The 25602-nt window shown below is 39.0% G+C and overlaps 1 protein-coding gene across 1 annotated transcript in view; it reads left to right on the forward strand.

The window, feature by feature from the left end:
- The first annotated feature begins 21876 nt into the window (after positions 1-21876).
- LOC137279010 (uncharacterized) overlaps positions 21877-25602 on the forward strand; it is a 108485-nt gene continuing 104759 nt past the window's right edge. Inside the window, exon 1 of the mRNA XM_067811497.1 lies at positions 21877-22326. Coding sequence (XP_067667598.1) covers positions 21877-22326 — 450 coding nt within the window. The remainder of the gene's footprint in view (positions 22327-25602) is intronic.

The following is a 25602-nucleotide window of genomic DNA, read 5'->3' on the forward strand; positions in this document are numbered from 1 at the left end:
TATAGCCTCATTCGACTTGTGTATGTGCCGAATTACATCCTCACTGTGCGTCTATTAAAATCTTCCAGCTTCCCATTGTTAGGATGTTTTGCTCCCCGACCCGCTCCTGGTTTCAGTCCTAACAGTGCAAGTTATCTGCGTCTTATCTGAAGTCTTATTTCTACTCGTTTCGTATCTTCCCGAATTATTGTCTTTCTCTGGTAGACTAGTACTGAGAATTACTTTAAACAAGCCCTGCACAAAACGTATTATCTATTAGCACTGGCACTAGCATACTACTTCGAAACATAATCCGTAATTCATCGCAGTGCATTCAGTATTCTCAAATAGCCTATCCGATAGTTAACAAATATTTCATATTGTGTCACACAACGAAAACTAAAGTGCAAACTAAAAAAGAAAAGGACTCCCTGAATAGCGTGGCAGAGTGACCCATTTATCTCAATTCCTCTTGGTAAATACAATTACCGTTCAAACTTAGCTGTGTGAAAGTTACACTTCCTTCTCATGGGACATGTTTTTCCTTCAGAATAGCAGCGCCACGATCTCTGAAAGAACACAATAATGTCTGAACTAATACAGTAATGATTCATAACATTCTGGCATGTCGTATGAAATAACCCAAACTTGGTTCTGCAACTGGAAAATACCTGTTTGGATACTAGCAGTAATTTCCCTTGCAATCTTACTGGTGCCATATCCGTCCCTGGTATGGTGATCTACCCTCTGTTGTTGGTGATTTATATAACCCGTTTTTGTTTTGTACTGTCTAGAGTGATTTCATTTTCCAATAGCATACTGGTTTTGAATTTCTTTAGCTTTGATACTCTAGTGTTTTTACTGTCCTCCGATGACGGGTGTTTTTGTTCTAACGTTATTGATTTTCATATTGATAAACCAGATGGTTCACGGCTCGAAATGGCCGAAATATTGCCGATGTGACGCTAAATAATAACTAACTCAATCACTGATACCATATCCTGTAAAATACATAAAAACAATTACGTTTGTAGCTTTCTTCATTTCCTGAACAAAAACTGTAAAGTGCATTCTGATTTATTGTAGCGTGCTATCATTGTTTTTCAAAGCTTCAAAAATCAGCTGAACGTCAGTTGAGAAGAGATTACCTCTGATTTAATAAAGTGTCGCTTTGGATGAAACATAACACTGAATGCGATGCTCCACGGTTTTGTGAGTGAGTCACCGTCGACACAAACTGGAATCATACGTCTTCCCACGTATGCAAATCCTGGAAGTGATGGAATGGAACAAAGGTACATTTGAGTCACATGAAGGTTTGCAAATTATTGATGGTGATGAAAGACTGCTTTACCATCATACTGAGCTTTGTTGGCATGAATACAACGTTGTACGTCTGGGCTTAGATTTTTAAGCTCTGTTAGCGCTAAGATACTCGTATACATTATTATTAACCTACGACTATCTTAGCGCTAAGAAAGCTTCGAAAATCCAGGCAGTGATATACAGTAAACTGCAGTTGCTACGAACAAGCTTATATCGAACTGACGGATATTGCTTGTTTGAAGAACTAAGCCAGTGGCTATATAGCTCAGCTGAAATCCGATTAGCAAACCATTGCTATAACGAACAATGTGCCCTCAGATTTGTTATAACCGCAGTTTACTGCATGCATCATGGTCCTCAACAAACCATTACGCCACCTATGCTGGAGTAATGCAGCACCTCTCGGAGGAGTCGACTCGAATTATCGGATGATTTCTCAAACAATAATGAGCAAGGATATCGTGTTTGTAACCGAGAAAACGAATTTGAATGTTAACTAGCGTCCTTCGTAAGGTGCAGTGTGTGAGAACATGATTTACATACACTTAACCCAGGATGTAGTGCTGATTTAGTTACTGACGAAGGGAGCAGAAATATAGGGTTACCGTACATAGGCAATAAAAACCAAGGCTCGCTCAGTTATAACTTGTCATTTTGTCTTTTTCTGTCTCTTAAAATCTCTCTGCAAAGTGTGTATTATTCAGAATGTGAAACGAATTTTCTGGTGAACAATTGATGTCACTTCAATAAAATTCAGAATCAATACTCCGAGTACTCATTTCATCTTTACTAAGTCTTGCGAGAGATAAATCTTTAGGGCTTCGGCCTATTCCCGTTGTGGAAAGCTCAACTATACAGCCGAGGTCACGAAACGTACGGACTCACACCTATAAATGTTATCTTGGTAGAGAGTAATGTTGTCAGGGAATGAATGTTTTATGTTTGAAGAACTGGTAGTCAAAAGGCTTCATCATTGCTAGGCGATATTGGAAACGTTGCAATATACCTAGGAAATGAGAAGTAACTGATTAGAGGAAGAAACTGTACATCACTTGCTGTAGTTTGAATTAAAAATATCTCAAGTCAGAAATCTAGCATCAAAAAGATGTTGTACTCATAATTTACAATGTTTCTGATTTATCATATTTGAAACTATTCCACTCGATATTTTTGAAAACTGAATAAAAGTCGTACAATACACACCGGATCATGAGTATGTTAGTTGCCTCATTTTTGGAAAACAATAAGTGTTTTTGCACATATGTACAACAATTAGAACATTGTAGGCTTACGATATTGCGAACATATATTATTTATATATGTGTGTGCTCATATGCCTTTACACAAAATTATCCATCAAGAGATCACCTCATGGAGAGTGAGTGAGTGAGTGAGTGACGATTTTAAGTCACATCGGCAATATTTCAGCCATATCGGGGCGAGAAAACACTTAACATCTAAATGGAATATACGTTTATCGTGACTAAAACAAAGTCTATAGTCGATATACATGATAAATACACGTGACTTATAAAGCCCTGGCAACGAAGGACAGTAACATTACTAGATTATCACAAGATGAGTTAAAACTAGCTAATATATTTTCCAAAAACCGTGTTTGGACAAAACAATACCAAAATGGGCTATTTATCGGTTGAAGGTTGATCACCATAGTTGGGACTATGGGGACATAACTTTTGTTACCTGCATGGACCCTATCTGGATTTACACCATCCTTTCAACCATTAGCAGTTTTGATGAGGTTTAGCAATATATTAAAATGACGCAAATACTAAGATTAAAGACATGTTACACATAAATATTCTGTGAGTGTTTTGGAACTTTCGGTTGAGACGTTTTTAATGACTCTATATCCAATCCAGTAATGTGTTTTTTTGCCGCTCTGCCCACTCATAATTACGCCCATATGCTTAATAAATGTAAATATGCTTAATTATGTAAGTTTGAAAGAGTAAGTGTCACTCAAGATCTGTTTTAAGAAGTTTTTCATCTTAGGTTCCAGTGTTCTGACTTATTCTATTTTTATTACACTCCATCCATTGTATCATGTCTTAAAATAATGTTTCTTGATTTAAAAGCGTTTCACGAATAAAAGCCATCGGCTTACTTATGTGTTTGGGATTTGTGAACGAGGAGGGTCATTTTCAGTTGTTAAGCCCAGGGTGTAAATATGGGAAACCCCTATAGTCGTAGTTAAAACATTGCTATTGAATAAGCTGAAAGTAGCTCCGTGAAGTCATGCATTACATAATGACAATAAGACGCGGATGTTACAGTAGATGTTTACAATCAGGCACTGTCTACAATAACTCAATTAACCAGTCAATGTGTACAATTGCCTGTTTCACTCAGTCAGTGTGTAATTGTCTAAAATGTTCAGGCATAGTGTACATTACCTGATTAACTATTGTACAGATTGACTTAGAAGAGGGATTATTCAGAAGATGAGCATGGGTTTCGTTCTGTGATCATCGAGGCTTCTTTTTATAAAGTAATGCTTATAGTTTAGATAATTTGTTTTTTCTCAAAGCAAAGTCTTTCCTAGAAGTGACTCTTCCTTAGAGGACAGGCTTCCTTAGAAATGCTATAAAATGCAAGTATTTTCTCACTAAGCATTTATTCTTGTAATCGTCACGGAGTCTCCATTTCGTGAGCCGACTCTGAGTCGACGACAGTCAAAGTCAGTCTTGTTGATTCCACCACAAGCGACAGCTATTTCAAATCACGAACAAGGATCTTTTTAGCAATTCCAGTTTTCGCTTGTAAATTGCATTTCCCAAAATATTTGTATACTGATTTGTAAACAGACAAATATTTTATGATTAGAAGTTTAAATTAGTAACTCAAATTGATAGTAGCTGTACCCTCAGAAGGAGTTAAAGTATTGTAAAATTATTGTTCTCCTGAGATGGCACGTAAGTTCTAAAACACTGTAGTAAATTTAAACTTACCGGGATTTTTAGACGTAGAATTCTTGGTAATTTAATTTTGGCTAGCATTTCTTACACTCGCCAGTGGTTGAATGGGATGGTGTAAATCCAACTAGGTTCCATATAGGTAGCAAACGTACTGCAAAATCCCTATGGTCTTCAGTATGGTGATGTGCCTTCAGTTGTTGGCAATCTATAGCCTGTTTATACTTTGCATTGTCCAAATAATGATATTAGTTTTAACTTTCCACGCTAGCTGTAATGCCTATTGTGATATTTTAGCTGTTTCACTGTCCTTCGTCGAGTCCCAAAACGTTTAACGTAAATTTAAGTCTGCCAGGTTTTCAATCGAAGTATTTTTTGTCATTTTAATGTATGGCTAAATTTCGGCATAAACGCCAATGGCTGAGGGGATGGTGTAAATCAAGCTAGGGCTACAACTCGCAGGAAGTTACTTTCTGCAGTTACTGATTTATCAAGTATACTCTACAGAATACATTGTTTCAATTTTGGCTAACATTTCTTACAATCGCTAGCAGCTGAAGGAATGATGTCAATGCAGTAATTAAGTCCCCATGGTCCCAGGTATGGTGATCTATTTTCAGTTGTTGGCGATAAATACTCCATTTTTTCTTAATATTGTTCCAAAAATATTGTTTACTTTCTAAGATATATGCCGGCTAGTTTACATCAATGTGTGATACTCTAGTAGTTTTACTGTCCTTCGCTGACAGGATATATATATCTAATCTGTATATATATATATATATATACATTTATGTTTTAGAACTAGTTTTACTCACCATATGGCAGAAATATTGAAATTTTAAGTCACTCACTCACTCTTGTTGACTAAAGAAGAGTACGAATTATAGACGTAACATGTCACTAACGTCATTGAACTCAATATTTCAGAAGAGAACGCTATTGCACCACACGTCGAGACAGCACACAACAAACCAATAAATGTTTCTTCTAATTTCAGAGTACTTCGTGATTTCCGTTTTCACGTATTACACATTTTCGACTTTAGTTTAACTGACCCTTGTATATCGTTTCTTACAAGAGTACCGCGTGATTTCCCTTTTCATGAATTACACATTTTCGGCTTTTGTCTAACTGACATTTAAATATCGTTTCTTACAAAGGGACAACGTCTACAGCAACAGAATTTTCTTGTTCAGCCTGACCATTTCCCCGGGGAACATTTAGTTTATTACTTTGATGTTGATTTGCTTATTACATCTGAATGACGGAGAAGACTATTGGCAGTAGGTTATACGTCTTTACTCCAGGTAAGTATACTTCATGGCATCTACTAAAAGCTAATCTGGGTGTCTTTAAAGGACGACACGCGTCCTCTATGAAGTGTCAGTTGGCTCTCCGGTATGTATTTGTGTTTGGGCAAGTGGTAGTGACGGAAGAGCCCTGAACAGCCCTTTAGCTGCCTGCGGTTAGTAGGATATTCTACACTTGAGCGTGACTCCTCTTTCGATTATTACTTGAGCGTGACTCCTCTTTCGATTATTACTTGAGCGTGACTCCTCTTTCGATTATTACTTGAGCGTGACTCCTCTTTCGATTATTACTTGAGCGTGACTCCTCTTTCGATTATTACTTGAGCGTGACTCCTCCGATTATTACTTGAGCGTGACTCCTCTTTCGATTATTACTTGAGCGTGACTCCTCTTTCGATTATTACTTGAGCGTGACTCCTCTTTCGGTTATTACTTGAGCGTGACTCCTCTTTCGATTATTACTTGAGCGTGACTCCTCTTTCGATTATTACTTGAGCGTTACTCCTCTTTCGATTATTACTTGAGCGTGACTCCTCTTTCGATTATTACTTGAGCGTGACTCCTCTTTCGATTATTACTTGAGGTCTAAGAAGTAAGCTAATAGTTGAAGACAGGAAGGTGATCATCGATGAGTGATCACAGGGGAGTGATCACAGGGGAGTGATCACAGGGCTACCTCCATGTCTTCAGGAGACTGGTGTGTCAGTTCAGTCCAACAAGTACTAACAAGAAGTCCACTGATGGTTAGTATGCGCTTACTAATGTCCGAAAACCAGTAAATGGTAACTGACAGTGGTAAAGTATATTACCTGGACGATATCGTATTAGTAAGTAAAAGTATGAAAAAGTAAAACAAGAGGCTAGAGGCTTAAAATGTTTGTATTGTTTATGAAATCCCATTGTGTCGTTTTCATAGTCGTGAAAAATACGGGTTGCTGGAATGATTTGTTTGCAAATAGTAAATCTGAAAATAGCAAAGATGAAGTCTTGGTATCTTATCAGTTCATTTCAGTCAGAATAAATAATCAGGCAAAATCTTTGAATATTGTGCATGATAATACTTGATACCTACTTATCGCAACATCCGTAGACGAAACATGATGCTACCTTTGTAATGCACGAGTAAAGGATGGCAGCCTTCTTATTATTTTGGTCATAAAGCAACATAACTGTGTGTCATATGAAGATCTAAATTGCTGGCACTTTTTTGTGTGTTGATAATGCAACAAAACTCGGATACATTTTGTGAAAATGATAATTGTTTATTGATAGTTTCCTCACAGCAACTTTTGGAATCATGGGTAAATTGAAGCCTCACCAACAGTTGCGTGAACAGTTGTGCGACATTACCATGCGACACGTGCGCGCACATTACCATGTTCGTTTATCTGTATTCCGAATATTATGAACACTTCCGCCTTTAAGAAAGAATAAGAACCACCCTTCGAGGAACGTATATATAGTTTACATCTTTCAGTTGATACCATTCCTGTATGATTTTAACTGTAACGTTGAGAGCTCATTCTTTAATCTTTGCTATCGGCTACCAAGATTACCGACATGTCAAACACAAGCGACTTTAAAATGAAACGATACGTATAATACCATCTGAATGTACCACCGAATTACTTGGTTAATTCCTCCCATAAAGTGAAGGCAACTCGAGCAAAAATGGTTTTGTATCCGTCATGAATCCTCAATAGAGATTCTTCGCTTACTGTAGCGTGAGCAGAGCCTTGTCAGCGCCCACCTATTACATTAAGAAATGCATGAATACGAATGGCATGGTATTGAGGAGATATCAGTTGATGGAATACGCAAGATTATTTCCGAAGACATATGCAAACGTTGGGCTACAATATTCTCGTTACATAGTCTACCTTTTTCGCAGTAAATCTGAACCAGTGAATATATGTTTGTGCTCACCTGTTGGGATGTATTTACGCTCTAATACGAAGTGTGACGTTTTACCTCGCCAGGTGACTTGTTGATATTGAAACGAGGGACATCTGTTGATGTATTAATGGTTTCCCTCTCCTGTTCCGTTCCTGACGCCGTGAGTGAGTGGGCGAATAGATGAGTGCATGCTGTTGTTTTGTGCAGCTTTTGGTAAACTTCCACACTTAAACCTTTACGTTACCAGATAGTAGACTAGTCATGTGAGACTGGGTATGATGCTGGCTTGATGTCAGTTTGGAAACAAACATCAGAGGAAGCATATTCTTCTATTCTCTATTGATATTTGATGGATGAAATCGTGATAAGCACGATGGCGAAGTTTACTGATTGGTCTAGATTTGCAATCTCACACCCACACTCCTTTCCGAGCATACTGGGATGCACAAGTAAGCCATGTGCTTCCCACAGTATCCACGAGGACATGGGTCTCATGTTCACGTGCTGCGAATTTGATTATAATGTTTTAGAATTGCACTGTATGCACTACAGGTTTCTAAACTGCTTTATTAAATGCACTACAATTACGCCATCTTTTGGCACCATTGCCAAGAACTACGCCGGCAAATTTCAGTTTTATTTCAATTTAATGAGAGTAAAATATCTTACGAAATGTGAAATGTGGTTTTTGTAGGCTAACTATGTAAACAACATAACATTTTCCTTTCCTGTGGTGATGCCACTTTGTTGTAACAGCACCGAAGAACGTAGGCAGTGATCCGTTTATCAATGATTATACTCCCAATCCAAAATCCTGATTCCCGCTTTCATATAGATTTGGTTTATATAAAAAGGAACCTTTTCATGCACGTAAATTGTTCACCTCTGCTATGAATACTATTTCATATTGACGCATGTATTTGAAAACAACTGTGATTTAGCCGGATAACTGCTGACTCGATGTTAAACAACGAATAAAGGAAAATAAACCAAGCATCAAGTGGAAAGCATAAATAACCAACGCAATTCAATTAGCACTTTCTATATATACATGTTATGCCCATTTTGTGACTTGGTGTAGAACCGATTTTAACAGCATTCCAGTTATAATGCGGCATGTCATCATAATATTTGAGGAGTGAGTGAGTTAACATTTAACGTCACATCGGCAATATTAAAGTCATATCTTGACGAGAATATATGTGTATTATAAAAACCTGTCGACGAAGGACAGTGAAACAACTAGAACATCACAATCAGCATTAAAACTAGCGTGGAAAGTTAAAACTAATATCACTCTTTGGACAATGCAAAGTATACACAGGCTATAGATTGCCAACAACTGCAGGCAGATCACCATACTGAGGACCATAGGGACTTGCAGTACGTTTGCCACCTATATGGAACCTAGTTGGATTTACACCATTTACACCGTCTAAAAATCCCGGTAAGTTAAAATTTACTTCAAATGTTTCGGGACGTACGTTCCGTCTCAGGAGGACAATAATTTTACAATACTTCAACCCCCTTTGAGGTTACAGCCACTAATATTCTCAGTTGCTAATCTAATAATATTAAAATATTTATCTATATTGAAAGCCATTTGTTACGAGAGTGTATTTTCTGTATATTTTATTAATTCAGTAATAATTATTATTTGGTCTCAACATTTAGTGTTTTTAATATTAAATATGATGGGTCACATTTTAGATGGTTAATAGATGGTCAACACTTTTAGGATTCTGGTTTTCCAGAATTTATCTGCTACATCTATATCTGTTTTCTATGTGTTTACTTCCGGGAGACTTATTCGAGGGCATTCTACAGTGTTGACGATTGTCGTAAGTGCCCAAACTTTCGGGAAGTGACTTAGTATATATAAAAAGGCTGTTTGCCGTGTTGAGGGTGACACTCATTCATATTAACTGGAGGATACATCACTGCCAAAGCTTGATCATCAAAACTCGTCAACGCCTGAACCTACATTATCCACTGTCAGACCGATCGCTGTGTCTACATTCTGCGTAGTTGATTCTCTCTCGCACTAAGACTTTGGTGAGTTTGCTATATTGTATTTTGTGACCCATTGACTTAGATTGTGTCTCACTTATATTGTACTTGAAATCTGTGTTATGACTATTGACTTGTGACTTTGTATGCCTTGCTCTCGTTGCATAATCATACATAATGTGAACGTTTATGACTTGTCTTTGTTCTGTTTTGCTGGTTCACAATGGGATTTCTTACATTGTTGTCAGGGTAAATTTTTAACCGTAACACATTAAAACGCAATTTGACATTCATACTTTCTTTACTCCCACAAATGTCAACATGTATAGATGTAGCTGGTAGATTTGTTTTAAATAAACATCTGTGGATAACTTAATCGGAAAATGTCCAATCAACAACAACGTCAGTGGCTCAACAACGACATCAAACAAAGGAGGCGTCACTTGCAGTCAATATCGTGTGTGTCCACCGTGCACTGCAAAACAGTCTTGGGTATTGGAAGACACAGATTTCTCAGAAACAGCTGCGGGATGGTCTGCCAGTGATGTTAAGGGGTCGGTATCAATTCAGCAGTTGTCATCGGTCATGGCACCACCCCTTTCAAAACGACCATGTTAAAAAACACAGCTTTTATAGACGTCGATAAATCCGTTGACGTCCATCTGCAAAAGATACGTTAAGCCTGCGTTAAGGCATCATGGTCTTGTCCCAGTTGTCCTCTTTGCAGTATCAGCAGCTGTTTTGAATCGATTTCTGAAGTGTAAGGCTCGGATATTGCGGTCCTGTCGAGCTTTCGTCAAAGGTGGTGCGTCAGGTTGCGAACAAATGCATCACTTCCGGTGACCAACGGTATATGGATGTACATTACACTGCCTGTCAATCATCACATCTCAAACGACACCGCTAGCCATAGAGAGAACCTGATTCTTATCGTCTTTTGGCTTCTTATTGGCTTTTTCTCAACGTAATTCAGTTTCACAATTCCTTGTGCTTTTATAGGGCCTGGGTGCAGGCATTGCCAATGCACAACCTTTTTCATAAATGTGATTGTGTTTACGAGAAATGTCAAAGGTTCAGTTTTAAGCATGGAAGCTCATAAAAGAGGAAGTCTCTGGGACTCAAACTCGAAATGGGCAAGAATATCAGCCTTTTATCCCAACATCCTCTGTATCGCAGGTCAAATATCTTCAAAAGAGGTTTTATACCAATTGCGTTTTCAATGGCCTTCAGTATATTTCGAAATAATTGAGAACTTACATTATTGAAAAGATCCTTCATAGTTCGGGATTTGAAAAATGTGTCCCTATTCAACACATTCAAGCAAGACATTCTTGACCGTGATTCTTTCATCACAAAGGATACACAACAGGGGAACTTCATCTAAGCAAATATTTATGACTGTGTATATCTTGTGTGGCGAATGCGATATCGTCGCATGATGTCCTCCTCAAATCTGGACTGACAACGCAAATAGGTGTAGCCAATATAGCAGAACGGACCAGTGATCGATATAGATGGAGGAGGATAGCTTGATCACCTCCCCATTTAGAATTTGAAACCTCTTTTAACAGCTTTCAGGCATTTAGTTATAAGGGATTTAATAAGAAACAGAAACGTTTAGTGTGAGCCAAACAATAATCCCAAGAACTTGGCCTCCTTTACTGCTTTGATGGGCGTGCCATGTAGAGATAGTTCAGGGTCTTTATGTGGTTTGTAATTTACGGCAAAAATGTATGCAATTAGTTTTCAATTTGGAAAATTTGAAGCCGTTTTCAAGAACCTTTTATCTATCTTCTTTGAACTCAACTGCAGCCGCCAATTAATAGTATGCGTAGTTATACCACGACAAGAGATAATAAAATCATCCAGGAATAACGATCAATCAATTGAATCGTTTAAAGCTTCGGGTAAACGCTTTATGTGAAGCCATGTAAATCTTTTAAAATGCCATATTTCCACGTCGTGGAAAAGACAGGCACAGCATATCGTTTATTAATCACTGCATAATTAACAAATGATTCCAAACGCACTAAGTGATCGACAGTGCTCCTGTTTCTATGGAAACCACACTGTATATCTGTTATGAGGTTATTTGTTTCCAAGTACCAAACAAGTCGATTGTTTGTCATGCGTTTGATGGTTTTGCAAACACAGCTAGTTACTGAAATCGGTCGATAATTGGACGGATCCGTATGATGACGGTTTGAGTATTGGAACTAATACAGCGTCACGCCATGAAGAAGGAAATTTCACTGACGCCCAAATTTCATAAAAAAATATATAAAAGAGTCTCTAAGCAGGATTCTGGTAAGTGCTTCAGGAGTTGATAATGTATGTTATCAGCTCCTAGAGAAGTATCCTGAGATTGATTAAGAGCAGTATGGAGCTCATGAATGGAAAATGTTTCGTTATAATCTTCCCCATTATGTGAATTGAAATTAATTGTTTTCTTTTCTTGTTGTTTTTGATTTTGTTGGAACTGAGGCTCATAATTAGAAGAGGAAGAGTGTTTAGCAATATTTTTGCAGTATCCGATTTATCCGTAAGTAATTGATCTCCATGTTTAAGATGATGGACACTAGATTTAGTACTGTACCTTTAGCTTTAATTTTCTGGACCATGTTCCGCATCTTGGAAATGGGTTTTCGAGAGTTTATTTTGGATTCATGATTTTGCCAAGATGGCGTCTGTTCTCTTTAAAGGTACACCACACTTCAGCATTTAAAATTATGCACCATAGGATGGCGACGGAAATAATGTACTGCTTTTTTTCTTGATTTTCAAGCTTTGCATTCATCGTTGAACCGTGGTTTCCGGATATGAGGAACTGCAGAGGACTTTGGTATACACTCATCAGCTATGGAATTCCGTTCATCAGAAAATCATTTAATAGCATCAGGAACGTCAATAAAACGTTCAGGTGCAGCACACAGTGTTTCATATAAAGCCCGGTTAGCAGTTTTAAAATTCCGCCTTGATGATGGAGGTACATCTGATGGAGTTACAGGTTTTAGTGTAATAAGAAAATGGTCACTTCCTCGTGACTGACCATTCGAATTCATTTAGCAACCCTGAATTTGTGAATGACAAGGATGCTAGGTTCCAGGGTGTAAATATGTGATGGAATCATCATTCCAAATACATAAATCATTACCTGAACAAAACTCCACCAGTAGTTTACCTTTAGCATTTATATTTGCACCTCCTGGATTATGGCCATTCAGACCTCTCATGATAATGCAGGGTTTAGGGAGTTAGTCAGAAAGAGCTTGAAGATCGATTTTGTGAAATGGTGAAGTCGGAGAGAGAGACAATAGTGAACACGCCTGCAGATTAGTAATAAGTGAAAGCGGACTGTGAACAACGTTCTGTTTGACTAGGATGGAAGATCCTCCAGTGGCTCTGTCACCTGGAGGTGAAACACAATGATATGCATTAAAATGACGAAAAGTCAAATGCATCTGCGTGTTTAAAATGTGTCTCCTGCGACAGATCGCTGAAAGTGTAAAATCTTGGACTAATAGCTTTAACTCAATTAAATTAGTTCTCAATCCTCTACGGTTCCACTGTACAATATTACTGGAAAAAATATCGTTTGGGGGTATTTATTGGGGATCTAAACCGCACTTTGTAGAAGGGCGACAACCTATGTGTCCTAGAATGGACGTTTTCAGATACGTACATGTCTTCAAGAGATCCATATTTGTTGAACAACTGAATTCTGTTGTATGACCCTTTGAGGCGGCCACTTTGTTGTTTTGAAGCATCAGACTTAGGCTTTTGGTTTACTTTTTACTATCATCTGTCGATTTAGCCACTGAGCGTGATAGTGAAGATATTGATGTACCCGGAAATGATTCATCAGTCTGGGATGATATAGCAGGGTATAGCAGAGTCGCATTTGACTAAAGTCAGTGTTGTGTGGCAGCTGGTTGATGTGGACTCACATGATGCTACTGTAGCGTAACTTTCTGTAACGTCAGATCTCTTCACCGGTTTCTTTGCCTCGGAAAATGGGGTATTTTAGACAAATTTTATTTAGTTAATTGCCATTTGCTCTTTCCAAATACTATTTCGAAAAAGATGAATGGGCGCCTGAGAGGTTGGTGCATTTTTAAAAAAATCGCTGTCACAATCTTCTGTTGTGTGTGTCTTTTCACCACAGTGAGCACACACAACAGACAATGTGCAGGTAGTTACACTGTGTCCATATTTAAACACTTGAGCAGGTTAGGGATGTAGGTGGCAACTTGGATGTTACTGTAACAGTAACCTGCCTTCACTGATTTGGTAGCATGTGGAGATGAAAAGGAAAACTGATAAGTGTTTATTTGGAAAGTTTCATTGTTTTTTTTCGGGTTGAAAAGCGCTTTACGTAAAACCCACCTTGATCTTTCATTTCTGATGCTATGCCAAGTTCTGACATATCAGCAAACAATCGATCACGATCTCTGACCATACCTTTACTTGTATTCAATGTTTTGTGAGCAGAGACCGTGACTGGAATGCCCACGAAAGATTCAATAGTTATTAGATTGGTTGCTCGTTTGTTTTTTCGCACTCAACTACTAGCGCACCCGAAGGTAAGTGTCTAATGTTCTTAACATCCCCAACAATACCTTGTGCGTCTCAATCACATAGCCAGTACTCGGTCGAAAGAGTCTGTGGTCAGTATCAACAGGATCAGTTTCAAGTTGACGTTTTGACTTTTTGGGGGATGGGATTTCATAAGTCACCCACGACAGAGTGTCACAAGGACAATAAGGCCAAGAGCAAATTCCAAATTCCAAATTAAATTTGTGCAATGACACATATATCCATGCACAGTGTCTGGATGACCAGCCGATTGTTTGAACCGGGCCCATTCAACAACCTGTCTAGGTGAAGTCAGGCCAAAGAGATGTGTTGGGCAATAGGAACACGGTTCCATGCCTTCAACCTCCAAGATCCCTTCCTCCACCGACACAGGGCCGCAACCTAAGGCCAATGAGTTGGTGGACCAAATATGACCCCGGGTCCACAACGGGGGTTGTCGAGCACTTAACGTTACCCAACACCCAGCACGAGGGGGTGATTCGCCACGGGTACCTAATGGTCGAGGAAAAAAGAGAGCTCACATTCTTGTCCCTTTATTGCCAACGTTATCGATGGCACACAACGAAAATTTGCCTTTTCAAGCAGCAATCACAAATACAGATGTATGTTTACCTTAAAGTAGAAACAAATGATCAACTGTAAAGATAAGCTAGGAAATTAGATAAATTTATACGTGTAAAGGTCACTAAATGTAGTCATTGCAATTTTCCTTGGAGGCATGCAGACCAGTGTTGAGACCACAAATCAGCACCCTTTTTGTTTCAATGATATGTCGAAAATAACAGCAGTGAACACATGACAACACCTGTAATAACCTGATGTTGTGTTGCATGTTCATGATGGTATATACTGTTTTTTGCAGATGGAAAAAAGGCGTCAACAGGAAAGTAACACAAGTGAATTAAATAGCAGGCTGTCGAGCAGATGACACATAATAACGCACCACCAGGTAACACACATAGAATAACAACGTACCATCAGGCAGGTAGTACACACAGAATAACAACACGCTATCAACCAGTTACTAACACACCACCAGCTAGGTTACATGCATAGAATAAATAACACACAATCAGTCAGGTAACACACATAAAATAATAACATTCTGCAAGACAGGTAACACTCATAGAATGACACGCCATTAACCAGGTAACACACATACAACGATATCACACCACCAGCCAGGTAACACACATACAACGATATCACACCACCAGCCAGGTAACACACATAGAATAATAACTGTTATTTATCGCTGGATGAGTTGTCTAAGGGGCAAAGCTGATGATTCAGCGAGCTTGAGGGTGTCCGGATCGAGGTCACCTGTTGTCGAGTGTAAAACCTTGGAGTAACCTTGCGTGCAGACTCTTTTAGTGTTGTTTACTCCTAGCTTACTGTACACAAACCTGTGCACAAAAAAGAACCCACGAATCCGCTGGTACATGACTAGATGGTGACCACATGAATATGCGCAAACACCTAGTTGTAGGCACAACAGCGTGCAGTAAACTTGGACAGAGTACTGTGAATATGCGTCCCAGTTGTGAATGGGTACCTAGTAAGGATGAGTAAGCCACATAACTCGGTGTCTGCAAGATTCCCCAGGGAGTCGAGATTCATAATAAATTGTGCCATTGAGATTGACATGCAATGATCTAGGGTAAAAACGTACAGCGTCTTGAGCATGTACTGTATGTGCGCTATATAAAATCCTCTAAAAAATGGTGTTGAGGATGTACCTTTGTTAATCATATGAACTGCACATTAGATGGGTCACGGAAGGACTTTTGGAACTTTTGATCTGTAGTCTGCTGTATATTGTATTGTCCAAATAGTGCTATTACTTTTAACTTTTCATGCTAGTTTTTATTTAAAATATAATACTTTAATTGTTTTACTCTCCTTCGTTGATATGTTTCTTATAATGTACAGAGTTTTCATTTCAATGTAAATAATGTTCTGACTGAAATATTGCCGACTTGCCGTTAAATATTAACTCACTCACTCTAGGGATAATGTTTTTAACAGACTTGAAACACATGTTTGTCTTGAATTTTGAACAACAAACACGTAAAACAAAACAGATCTGCTGTACCTGGTCCAAAAGGTTACTAACATTAAATGGTAAAATAATGATTATTAAATCACAAATAGTCCCTTTCTTTAAACATTTCTTTTAAACCCTTCCCTTGTCACTCAAAACCTTCTTTAAATCGCTACGGTCAATCTTTTTACGTTCATTTGGAACAGAAAACGAGATAAAATAAAAAGAAAACGTTGGTGAATGATCAATAAGGACTTGGCATGGTGGATGTTGAGGCCTTTTTGTAAATACATAAAATTGGAATGGATTAAACGTCTGACACACAAAGGCTGCCTATGACATCATTGGGCAAGGTATTCGATGTAATGCTTAGGAAATACTGATGCCCAGGACCCGCATGTATCGAGCTTTAATAAAGCTTTAATCGTTAATTATACAATTAGTCAATCATTGCTTATCTTCAGGTGCAGAGAATCCCTTCATTATCCATCACGAAGCTTAAGATAATGAAGGTTTGGGGGTATCATTAACTCATAATTAAGCTTAAGATAATGAAGTTTGGAGGTATCATTAACTCATAATTAAGCTTAAGATAATGAAGGTTTGGGGGTATCATTAACTCATAATTAAGCTTAAGATAATGAAGTTTGGAGGTATCATTAACTCATAATTAAGCTTAAGATAATGAAGGTTTGGGGGTATCATTAACTCATGATTAAGCTTAAGCTAATGAAGGTTTAGGGATATCATTAACTCGTCATTAGCCGTATCAACATGGCAGGCAACATAACGCTCCATCAACTACCTATCCAAAAAGTCTTTAGTTTTGTCCATTTTGAAACATACTGTCCTGTTTTGTCTTGACTTGTTTGGACCTTCTGTTCCTTACCCCTAGGCTATTGATCCCGGCCGTTATTTTGTCCCATATCTGTTTTTTTGTCATTAGGAATGGAGTTAGTTTACTGTTGAACACAACGATATGATCTTCATCTAGGTCTGTTAGAAGTTTGTTTTTCACAATTATCAAAACTATTTTTACTACGATTCTGACGACAGCCTTCATGCCGACGATTAGAATGGGTAATAATAATTAAAATGGGTAATAAGTTAATAATGGTTTAATAGTGGGACCTTCATTAGAGGCATACTTAGTTAATGGGTGTTTAAATAAGCGTTTATACAACCCTATTTAAACACTTCATTAACTAATCAAACATTAAAAATTTAATCAATGATTAGTGTTTTACTAAATTAATGATTATGTAATTACGCGTTGATACAACCGTGTCCTGAATTTTCCAAAACATGAATTGAAAAAAGGTTAATTAAAGACATTAAGAATTAAGATTTTTGGAATGTTTTAGCTATTTGTGATAAGTTACTTTTGAGATTCAGAATATTGACGAATTTTTTTCCCCATAATGAGTTTATAACACGCATGTAATGATATTAGTGTGAATGTGATATATTCGGAACCAAATGACTGATTTGGGACATTGTCTTGAATTCAGTGTATGAAATGAAACATCAGATTAAATGATTATTTCATTACCTATGTTAGATTAATAGGTTTTATACCCAACTCATGGTTTACGTTATCAAAAGGTAAGCTGTAAATATTAACCAATATTAACTATAAATTGTCAGTGACATTATCTCATCACCAGATTGTAAATATATTTATAAACAGATTCGTTATAACGATAGCATTTGCTCTTTTCAAGAAATCAAAGTTGGATGCACACTTAATGTGAGCTTTCTAAATGCTTTAATACAATACAAAATTGAGTATTGTGTAAGGACAGCAAGACCCGAAACATAAAATAAACTCAACCATCGAATCATACCATCAACATCAAGTATATTCAAAGTAGGGTTGATAGAGGATAACGTTTGTACATTTTGCCAATCAGAAAGTGAAACATTAGAACATTTATTTGTTTCCTGTCGTAAAGTTAAAATTATGATGAGTATTCAAATTCTGTATGAAGGTAGAACCTGTCGACAATTAGACCTAATTATGAATAATCCTACTTGGCTCTCCAAACATTTGAAACCTTCAAAAACATCTGCTAATATTAAACTGGTGTTTTGTAAAAAAAACCAATATCATTGCAAGAAGAATATTCACAATGGACTGATACGCTGGTACCAGATTTCAGTTAGAGGCGAAACGAAAGGGCTGACAACAGGTGACTGATGGATCAAGAATGTAATGCTTGCACGCAGTTATAGTCTGAATACCATGACGTCTGATTATCTGATTAGATCAGACACATGTACTTTTAGGTAATGTTAGGTGGGATTATTTGATGGAATAGGGAAGAGGCCGTCATTAAGAAAATGGATCTGTCTGCCCCAGAAAGATTATATGCACGTGCAGTCACGAAATATCCACATAGATCATGCAGACAACCACCCATTAGAAGAACCGATGGAAGCAATACATCTGCCTCATGTACGAAAGTTATTGAGTTTTTGGAATAAACTTTGCTCCCCCCCCAAAAAAAATGTAGTTTATATAAGCAAAACAAAACTTGAGATGAATTAAAAATGAAGAAACGTCAAATACCCGAAGGAACGAGTAAATATTTGAAAATTGATCTTTGAAAGAATTTAAATGCATTGCAATTGTGCATTCACATAACGTTAAAGGCATTGCAGATCTGACTAATCGTGTTGGAATAATATTTAAGAAAGATACATCTGCACATTCAGTAGTTTTCCCTATACTTTTCCACAATCTACATTCGTCGTATTTTAGCGCTCATCAGATATTCCACACGGACATCCAAATTTATCACACTGAATATGGCCTCAGTTGACTCTTGTACTTGTTGAAAAAAATAATTATCAAAAAAGACGACGTTGACTAATGCATGTTGCTTAACAATTTTCATTATCTAATAATCGTTTAATGTGTTTAAGTGTCAATATGTTTTGAACAAAGATAGGGAAGTACCTCTGCGGTTTCTATCATTATATTATATACTGTTATATTATCATACATCAGAAAAACCAAGGTATGATTCATTTCAGAGCGTCACGTCAGCACTTTACAGTGATTCTAACAAAACTATGGCAACTATAAGAGAGGCATCGCAAAATATTTCTTCATATGAGAGAAGCTGGCCTCCCCCAGACCCTTTGAAGGTGCGGGTTAGAGAATTGAGTCTTCAGCAATCCATGTTTGCCATAAAAGGCGACAATGCTTGTTGTAAGAGGAGACTAACAGGTTTGAGTAGTAAGGCTCGCTGACTTGGTTGACTCATGTCATCGGTTCCCAATTGCGCAGGTCGATGTTCATGCTATTTATCACTGGATTGTTTGTCCAGACTCGATTATTTACATACCGCTGCCATATAGCTGGGATATTGTTGTGTGTGGCGTAAAACTAAACTCATTCACTCAGCCTGCCCCTATTCATGCTATTTTAAATGCACTTTGTTGCAAACAATACGAACGACCCTCGTGTAACAGCAGATTATTTATGATAATAGAACTACGCAATAACACATAATATCTGTTCAACTGAACTCCAGTAAGCGCTCATGATCATATGGAATGCCAAATTGAACAACATCCATAAAGAGAAAAACACGCCGATAACTGCTCGAAGTAAACAAAACTATTTGATATTATCTCCACAATAGGCCATTGCATACAAAAACCTTGGATGCAGTTAGAGCTATGTGACCACTCGGGGTAGTTATTCTTTTCTCCACAGGCTCACAAATGACATGTAGTGAGTCGTGACAGCAAGGTTACACCGCAATCACTTCGACCTGCAGAGAATGTCGTCCGGACATTGGCAGTCAAACTGTTTTACAGTCTATTCATCAGTTCCTTCACGTTGTGTCAGTGAGATGCATGATGGTTTAGTAGAACACTCATGGCGTGACTCCTATAAGTAAACGAAGCTGACACCCCCTTAGCTAACTTTGGTATTTTAAAGCGGCGTTCATAATCATTTGCGCATCCCTGGCAAGGTAATCTGCCACAAATGATACAGCTGAATGGAAAAGCTGTGACATTAAAGACGTTCAAGACCATACCCGTCCTGGTATGACACTTGTATTGATCAGGGCGTTTTCTCTCACATGAATCATCAAATCTTTGAAGGACATTTGGAAGTGGAATGTTTAAGAACTTGATGAAGGAGCAAGCATTCACTTTGAATCGTCGTGTTATTCACAAAAAGAAGTTGACATCCATAAATCTTACTTTTCTTATGAGTGAGTGAGTGAGTGAGTGAGTTTAGTTTTACGTCGCACTTAGCAATATTCCAGCTATATGGCGACGGTCTGTAAATAATCGAGTCTGGACCAGACAATTCAGTGATCAACAACATGAGCATCGATCTGCGCAATAGGGAACCGATGACATGGGTCAACCAAGTCAGCTAGTCTGACCACCCGATCCCGTTAGTCGCCTCTTACGACAAGTATAGTCACCTTTTATGGCAAGCATGGGTTGCTGAAGGCCTATTCTACCCCGGGACCTTCACGGGTCCTTTTCTTATGAATCATAACAGAGGAGATATCATAGCTGGAATGCTGCTAAAACACAACTTACTCACGGACATACTATGTACCCTTTGGATTTGAATTTGGCAGTCTTTGTGGTCAGTAGAACCGAAGTGTCCGGTTTTTGTGTTTGAGAACGCTATTTCTTCTTCATGTCATCTTTTTATTATCTCAGTACTGATGGCCCATTACACTTTGTACATATTCCTTATGCATTCATTTGGTATTCATATCGAAAAAGGATATTTTCAATTACAAGATATACAATGCCTGTGTTTCATATGTCAGTGGATAACATCGGATGGCCAAGAAGTGAAATCATTGTTCATTTTAATTTCCAAGTTGTGTCGGGATCAACTGTGTTTACTACACAAAGATTTCTCACAGCGATTGGAGCAAGCTATTTACTGTCCGACTTTGCAGCTATATCGATCATACACGTATCATTAATAAAAATACAGATTTTTCCGGGCATATGCCTAGCCCCGTAAGCACAATAAGCCCTATCACGAAAGGCCTTGTGCCTCCAGCCGCTTGTCTAATCTGGATAAGTGTTATCATTTGCATCTTCTGTTGGGAGATTGCCCTCTACATGATGACAGGTTGTTTCTCTGATGTGTACGTGAATTCACTCCAGCCTGTGCTTGCTTTTGAAGAAATCCTGTAACTGTTTGTCCACTTATTTCATACAGAAAGAAAACGTACCTGATATCTTTTACAACTGAGCCTGTTTGTTTTACGTGGAATGACTTATATGCTTTAGCATTCAGTGTGAAAAGGGGAAATACACTCGATAACAGTGAAATCTACCGTTTGGTTTCATCATTACACAGAGAGAAATAAAAAGTATTTGAAATTCACAGAAGTGTTACCTGAGTGTTAATCTATTGCATAAAGACAGGGAACGGGTAACATGATGTGACATCCTTGGAACACAGAAGAATGAAGATTTTATGGATATCAACTTCTTTATGAGATTACACAACGTTTCGGAGTTAATGCTTACTCCTTCATCAGGTGATTGAGAAAGGGATACAGAGGTGTATTTATATGTACAGGTAAAACAATAACAAAGTAACAAGTGGAATGAGTTAACGAAAGCTAGTATAAACAAGCACTGATAGGAAGCCGATAGTTAAGATAACAATGATGGAAGCCAATGGTAATGCATTACAGTTGATTGGATATGTTTACATAACATGATTGGGGATAAGGATGGAAGCCAATGGTGATACATTACGCATGATAGGATGATGTACATAACACACGATAGGAAGACCAAGCAGCACCTCCATGAGAAAGTGAAAACTACCCACATCACCAAGTTCACCCAGTTACAACGTCCTTCCACCTCCAACATTCCCGAAGCTGACAACAACAACACCAACCTCAAGACAGTCATCAACCTCAGCAGCAAGCCTCTCACACCATCTCAGACATCCCTCCTTGCTAAAGGCCTGAAGTATGTCCCAGTCGCCGCCAAGATCAACACAGATGCCTTCATCACCAGCATTGAAAGTGGACTTCAACAACTGGCTCCCAATGGCAACGTAGACTACCTCCGACACCAGATTATAGACACCATCAAGCAAGCTCCCAAGCCCCGCCCCAACCTCACGCACCAAGAGAGACAGGCCATCACCGAACTCAAGAAGGATGACAGCATCACCATCACCGAAGCTGACAAGGGCAAAGCAGCAGTCATCATGGACACCCCGGAATTCCTCCAGCTCGTCAACAACAGCCTCTCAGACACCACCACCTACCTCAATATCAAGAAAGATCCGACGGCCAGACTGGAAAGACAACACAAGAAAACCCTGAAGGACCTCCATGAGAAGAGAGAAATCAACGACATCATCTTCAACCAGCTGAACCCTATCAACTCCCAAGCCCCATACGGAAGAGCCACCATCAAGATCCACAAGAACCCGCCCAAAGCCCGGATCCTAGTCTGCTCAAGAGGTTCAGTTTTCTACAACACCGCCCAGTTCCTCACACGTCTCCTCGCTCCACTTGGCAAAGATGGCAAGTCCTACATCAGCGACTCTTCATCCTTTGTCAACCAGCTGAAAGAATCCAACCCCACAGGCACCATGGTCAGCTACGACGTCGTGGACCTCTTCACCAACATCCCACTAGAACAAGCCCTGGACATCCTTCGCAGCAAGTTAGCCAACCGGATAGATGACTTGGACACCCAGCTCACCATAGACAGCATCATCAACCTCGCCCGCAGCTGCTTTGACACCTCCTACTTCACATTCAATGGTAAGATATACAAGCAGATCCACGGTCTCCCCATGGGCTCACCTCTTTCTCCTCTCATTACAGAAATCTTCATGACCTCCTTCGAGGAAGCAGCCCTCTCCACAGCTCCGTTCCAGCCCCTCTGTTGGTACCGCAAAGTCGACGACACCTTCACCACCATCGCCTATGACAACGACCCCAATGAGCTCCTCAACCACCTCAACGACCAACATCCAAGAATCAAGTTCACCATGGAGACTGAGACCAACCAACACCTGCCCTTCCTTGATGTATCCCTCCACACCACAGACGATGGACTTAGAACCTCAGTATACCGCAAGCCGACGCACACCGACCAGTACATCCACTACAACTCCTGCCACCACCCTCAGATCAAGCAAGCTATCATCGCCACCCTTACCAGACGTGCCAAAGCCCTCTGCCACCCCGATGCCCTAAACAATGAACTGGACCACCTCAGAAAGACATTCACCACACTCAACGGGTACCCTCCCCAGCTCGTCACAGCCACCATCAACAAGACCCTTAAGGACCGAGAACCCCGCCCCAAACCTTCTCCATCACCCATCAGAGTAACCATACCCTACTTTGGCCCCATCAGTCATCAAATATCACGCCTCATCAAGACCAAAGCCAGCATCGATGTCACCTTCTCCAGTGGCAAGACCATCAAGACCTACCTAAAAGCCAACGGTAAAGGACCCAGCTGTGAACACCCTAACCCGAGAGGATGCATCTACCAGATCCCTTGCAACTGTGGCGACCTATACATTGGAGAAACGCTGAGACCAATCAACACCAGAATGAAGGAACATCAGACCTCAGTCAGGAAACTCGACCAGAAATCGGCCATCTCTGAACATATTCTCAAGAACCCTGAACACTCAATTCGATGGGAGGACACTAGGATACTATCTACCAACAACAACAACTGGCGCCAAAGGAAACTGCAAGAGGCCATCGAGATCCGGAGACAGAAACCAGCCATCAACCGCGACCAAGGAGTGTACCTACCAAGTGCCTGGGACTTATTGATAAATTAATCTCATCTACCTGTGTACATTCTATCTATGTAATTCATGTATAGTCTATCTACCCGAGTACATACTTGTGTTTGTACATCACCAACCCTCATGTAAACATGCTCACCCCCTATCGTGTGTTATGTACATCATCCTATCATGCGTAATGTATCACCATTGGCTTCCATCCTTATCCCCAATCATGTTATGTAAACATATCCAATCAACTGTAATGCATTACCATTGGCTTCCATCATTGTTATCTTAACTATCGGCTTCCTATCAGTGCTTGTTTATACTAGCTTTCGTTAACTCATTCCACTTGTTACTTTGTTATTGTTTTACCTGTACATATAAATACACCTCTGTATCCCTTTCTCAATCACCTGATGAAGGAGTAAGCATTAACTCCGAAACGTTGTGTAATCTCATAAAGAAGTTGATATCCATAAAATCTTCATTCTTATGTATTTACACTTCTAAATGACATTCAAAGACTTGGAACACAGATTTCGCAATATACCTTCGTTCAGCATAGCTGTATGCAGTAAAAAGGAAAACTCATACCATAAAAAAGTAAATATCATTCATGTTCAGCAATTTTGCCCCACATTGCACTGAAGCCTTATGTATCTCGTTCTGTCCATTCGTCTAATGGCCTCAGTCCTTCATCTGATACTTTTCACCGGCATTTTAGACAAAAACTACTATTATTTTATACATGACATAGGAGAAAAAGACAACACTAAGAATCATATGAGAAGCCACGTTATGAGACAAGGCATCATTGGTGTGGTATTTCTACTATCTACTTATATCACTACGTGAACTAAGTTTCTTGCAATGCGAATGGATATTATTACATATCTCGCTTGGTATCATCCTTTATGGAAGTTTCGTGTATTCTGTAGAGTACACTTAATAAATCTGTAGCTTGTAGATCAGCGAATAACAGCTGTTTGTGATACTTTGTGCTGCTCTTCGGCACAGACCAGCCCAAGGACTGTCGATAATATCTCATCGATGTATGATATACCCTCGATGTATTCTGGAGATCTGGGCCTAGATTTTCGAAGCTCTCTTAGCGCTAAGAACGTCGTAAGTTAATGTTAATATGTGGCACTAACGACAACCTTATCTTACCGCTAACAGTGCTTAAAACATCTAGGCCTTGCCTGTGCATCTCAATGTTTTTTCATGAATTATCACACCGTTTATGGGTGAGTGAGTGAGTTTACTTTTAAGCAGCAATCAGCAATATTCCAACTATATGGCGGTGGTCTGTCTTGACCAGGCAATCCATTGATCAACAGCATGAGCATCGGTCTGCGCAGTTGGGAACCAATGACATAAGTCAACCAAGTCAGCGAGCCTGACCACCCGATCCTGTTAGTCTCCTCTTAAAACAAGCATCGTCGCCTTTTATGGGCATAAATGGGTTGCTGAAGGCCTGTTCTACCCAGACCTTCACGGGTCCCTTTATGGGCAAATGTTTCAACAGTTATCTCGAAAAACAATATATTTCGTTGTTAGATTCTTCTGAGAGCTTATGATCTCCCCTCCTTTAAAGACACCTGTTGTGGTTATTAGTACAACATTGGGTATTCATTTATTCTTGTCTATTTTTCCGTTACTATATCATTGATATTCAGTGTGTTTAATACATACATGGGAAATCTACGT

This window comes from Haliotis asinina, chromosome 3 (assembly GCF_037392515.1).
Source record: "Haliotis asinina isolate JCU_RB_2024 chromosome 3, JCU_Hal_asi_v2, whole genome shotgun sequence".
Lineage (NCBI taxonomy): Eukaryota > Metazoa > Mollusca > Gastropoda > Lepetellida > Haliotidae > Haliotis > Haliotis asinina.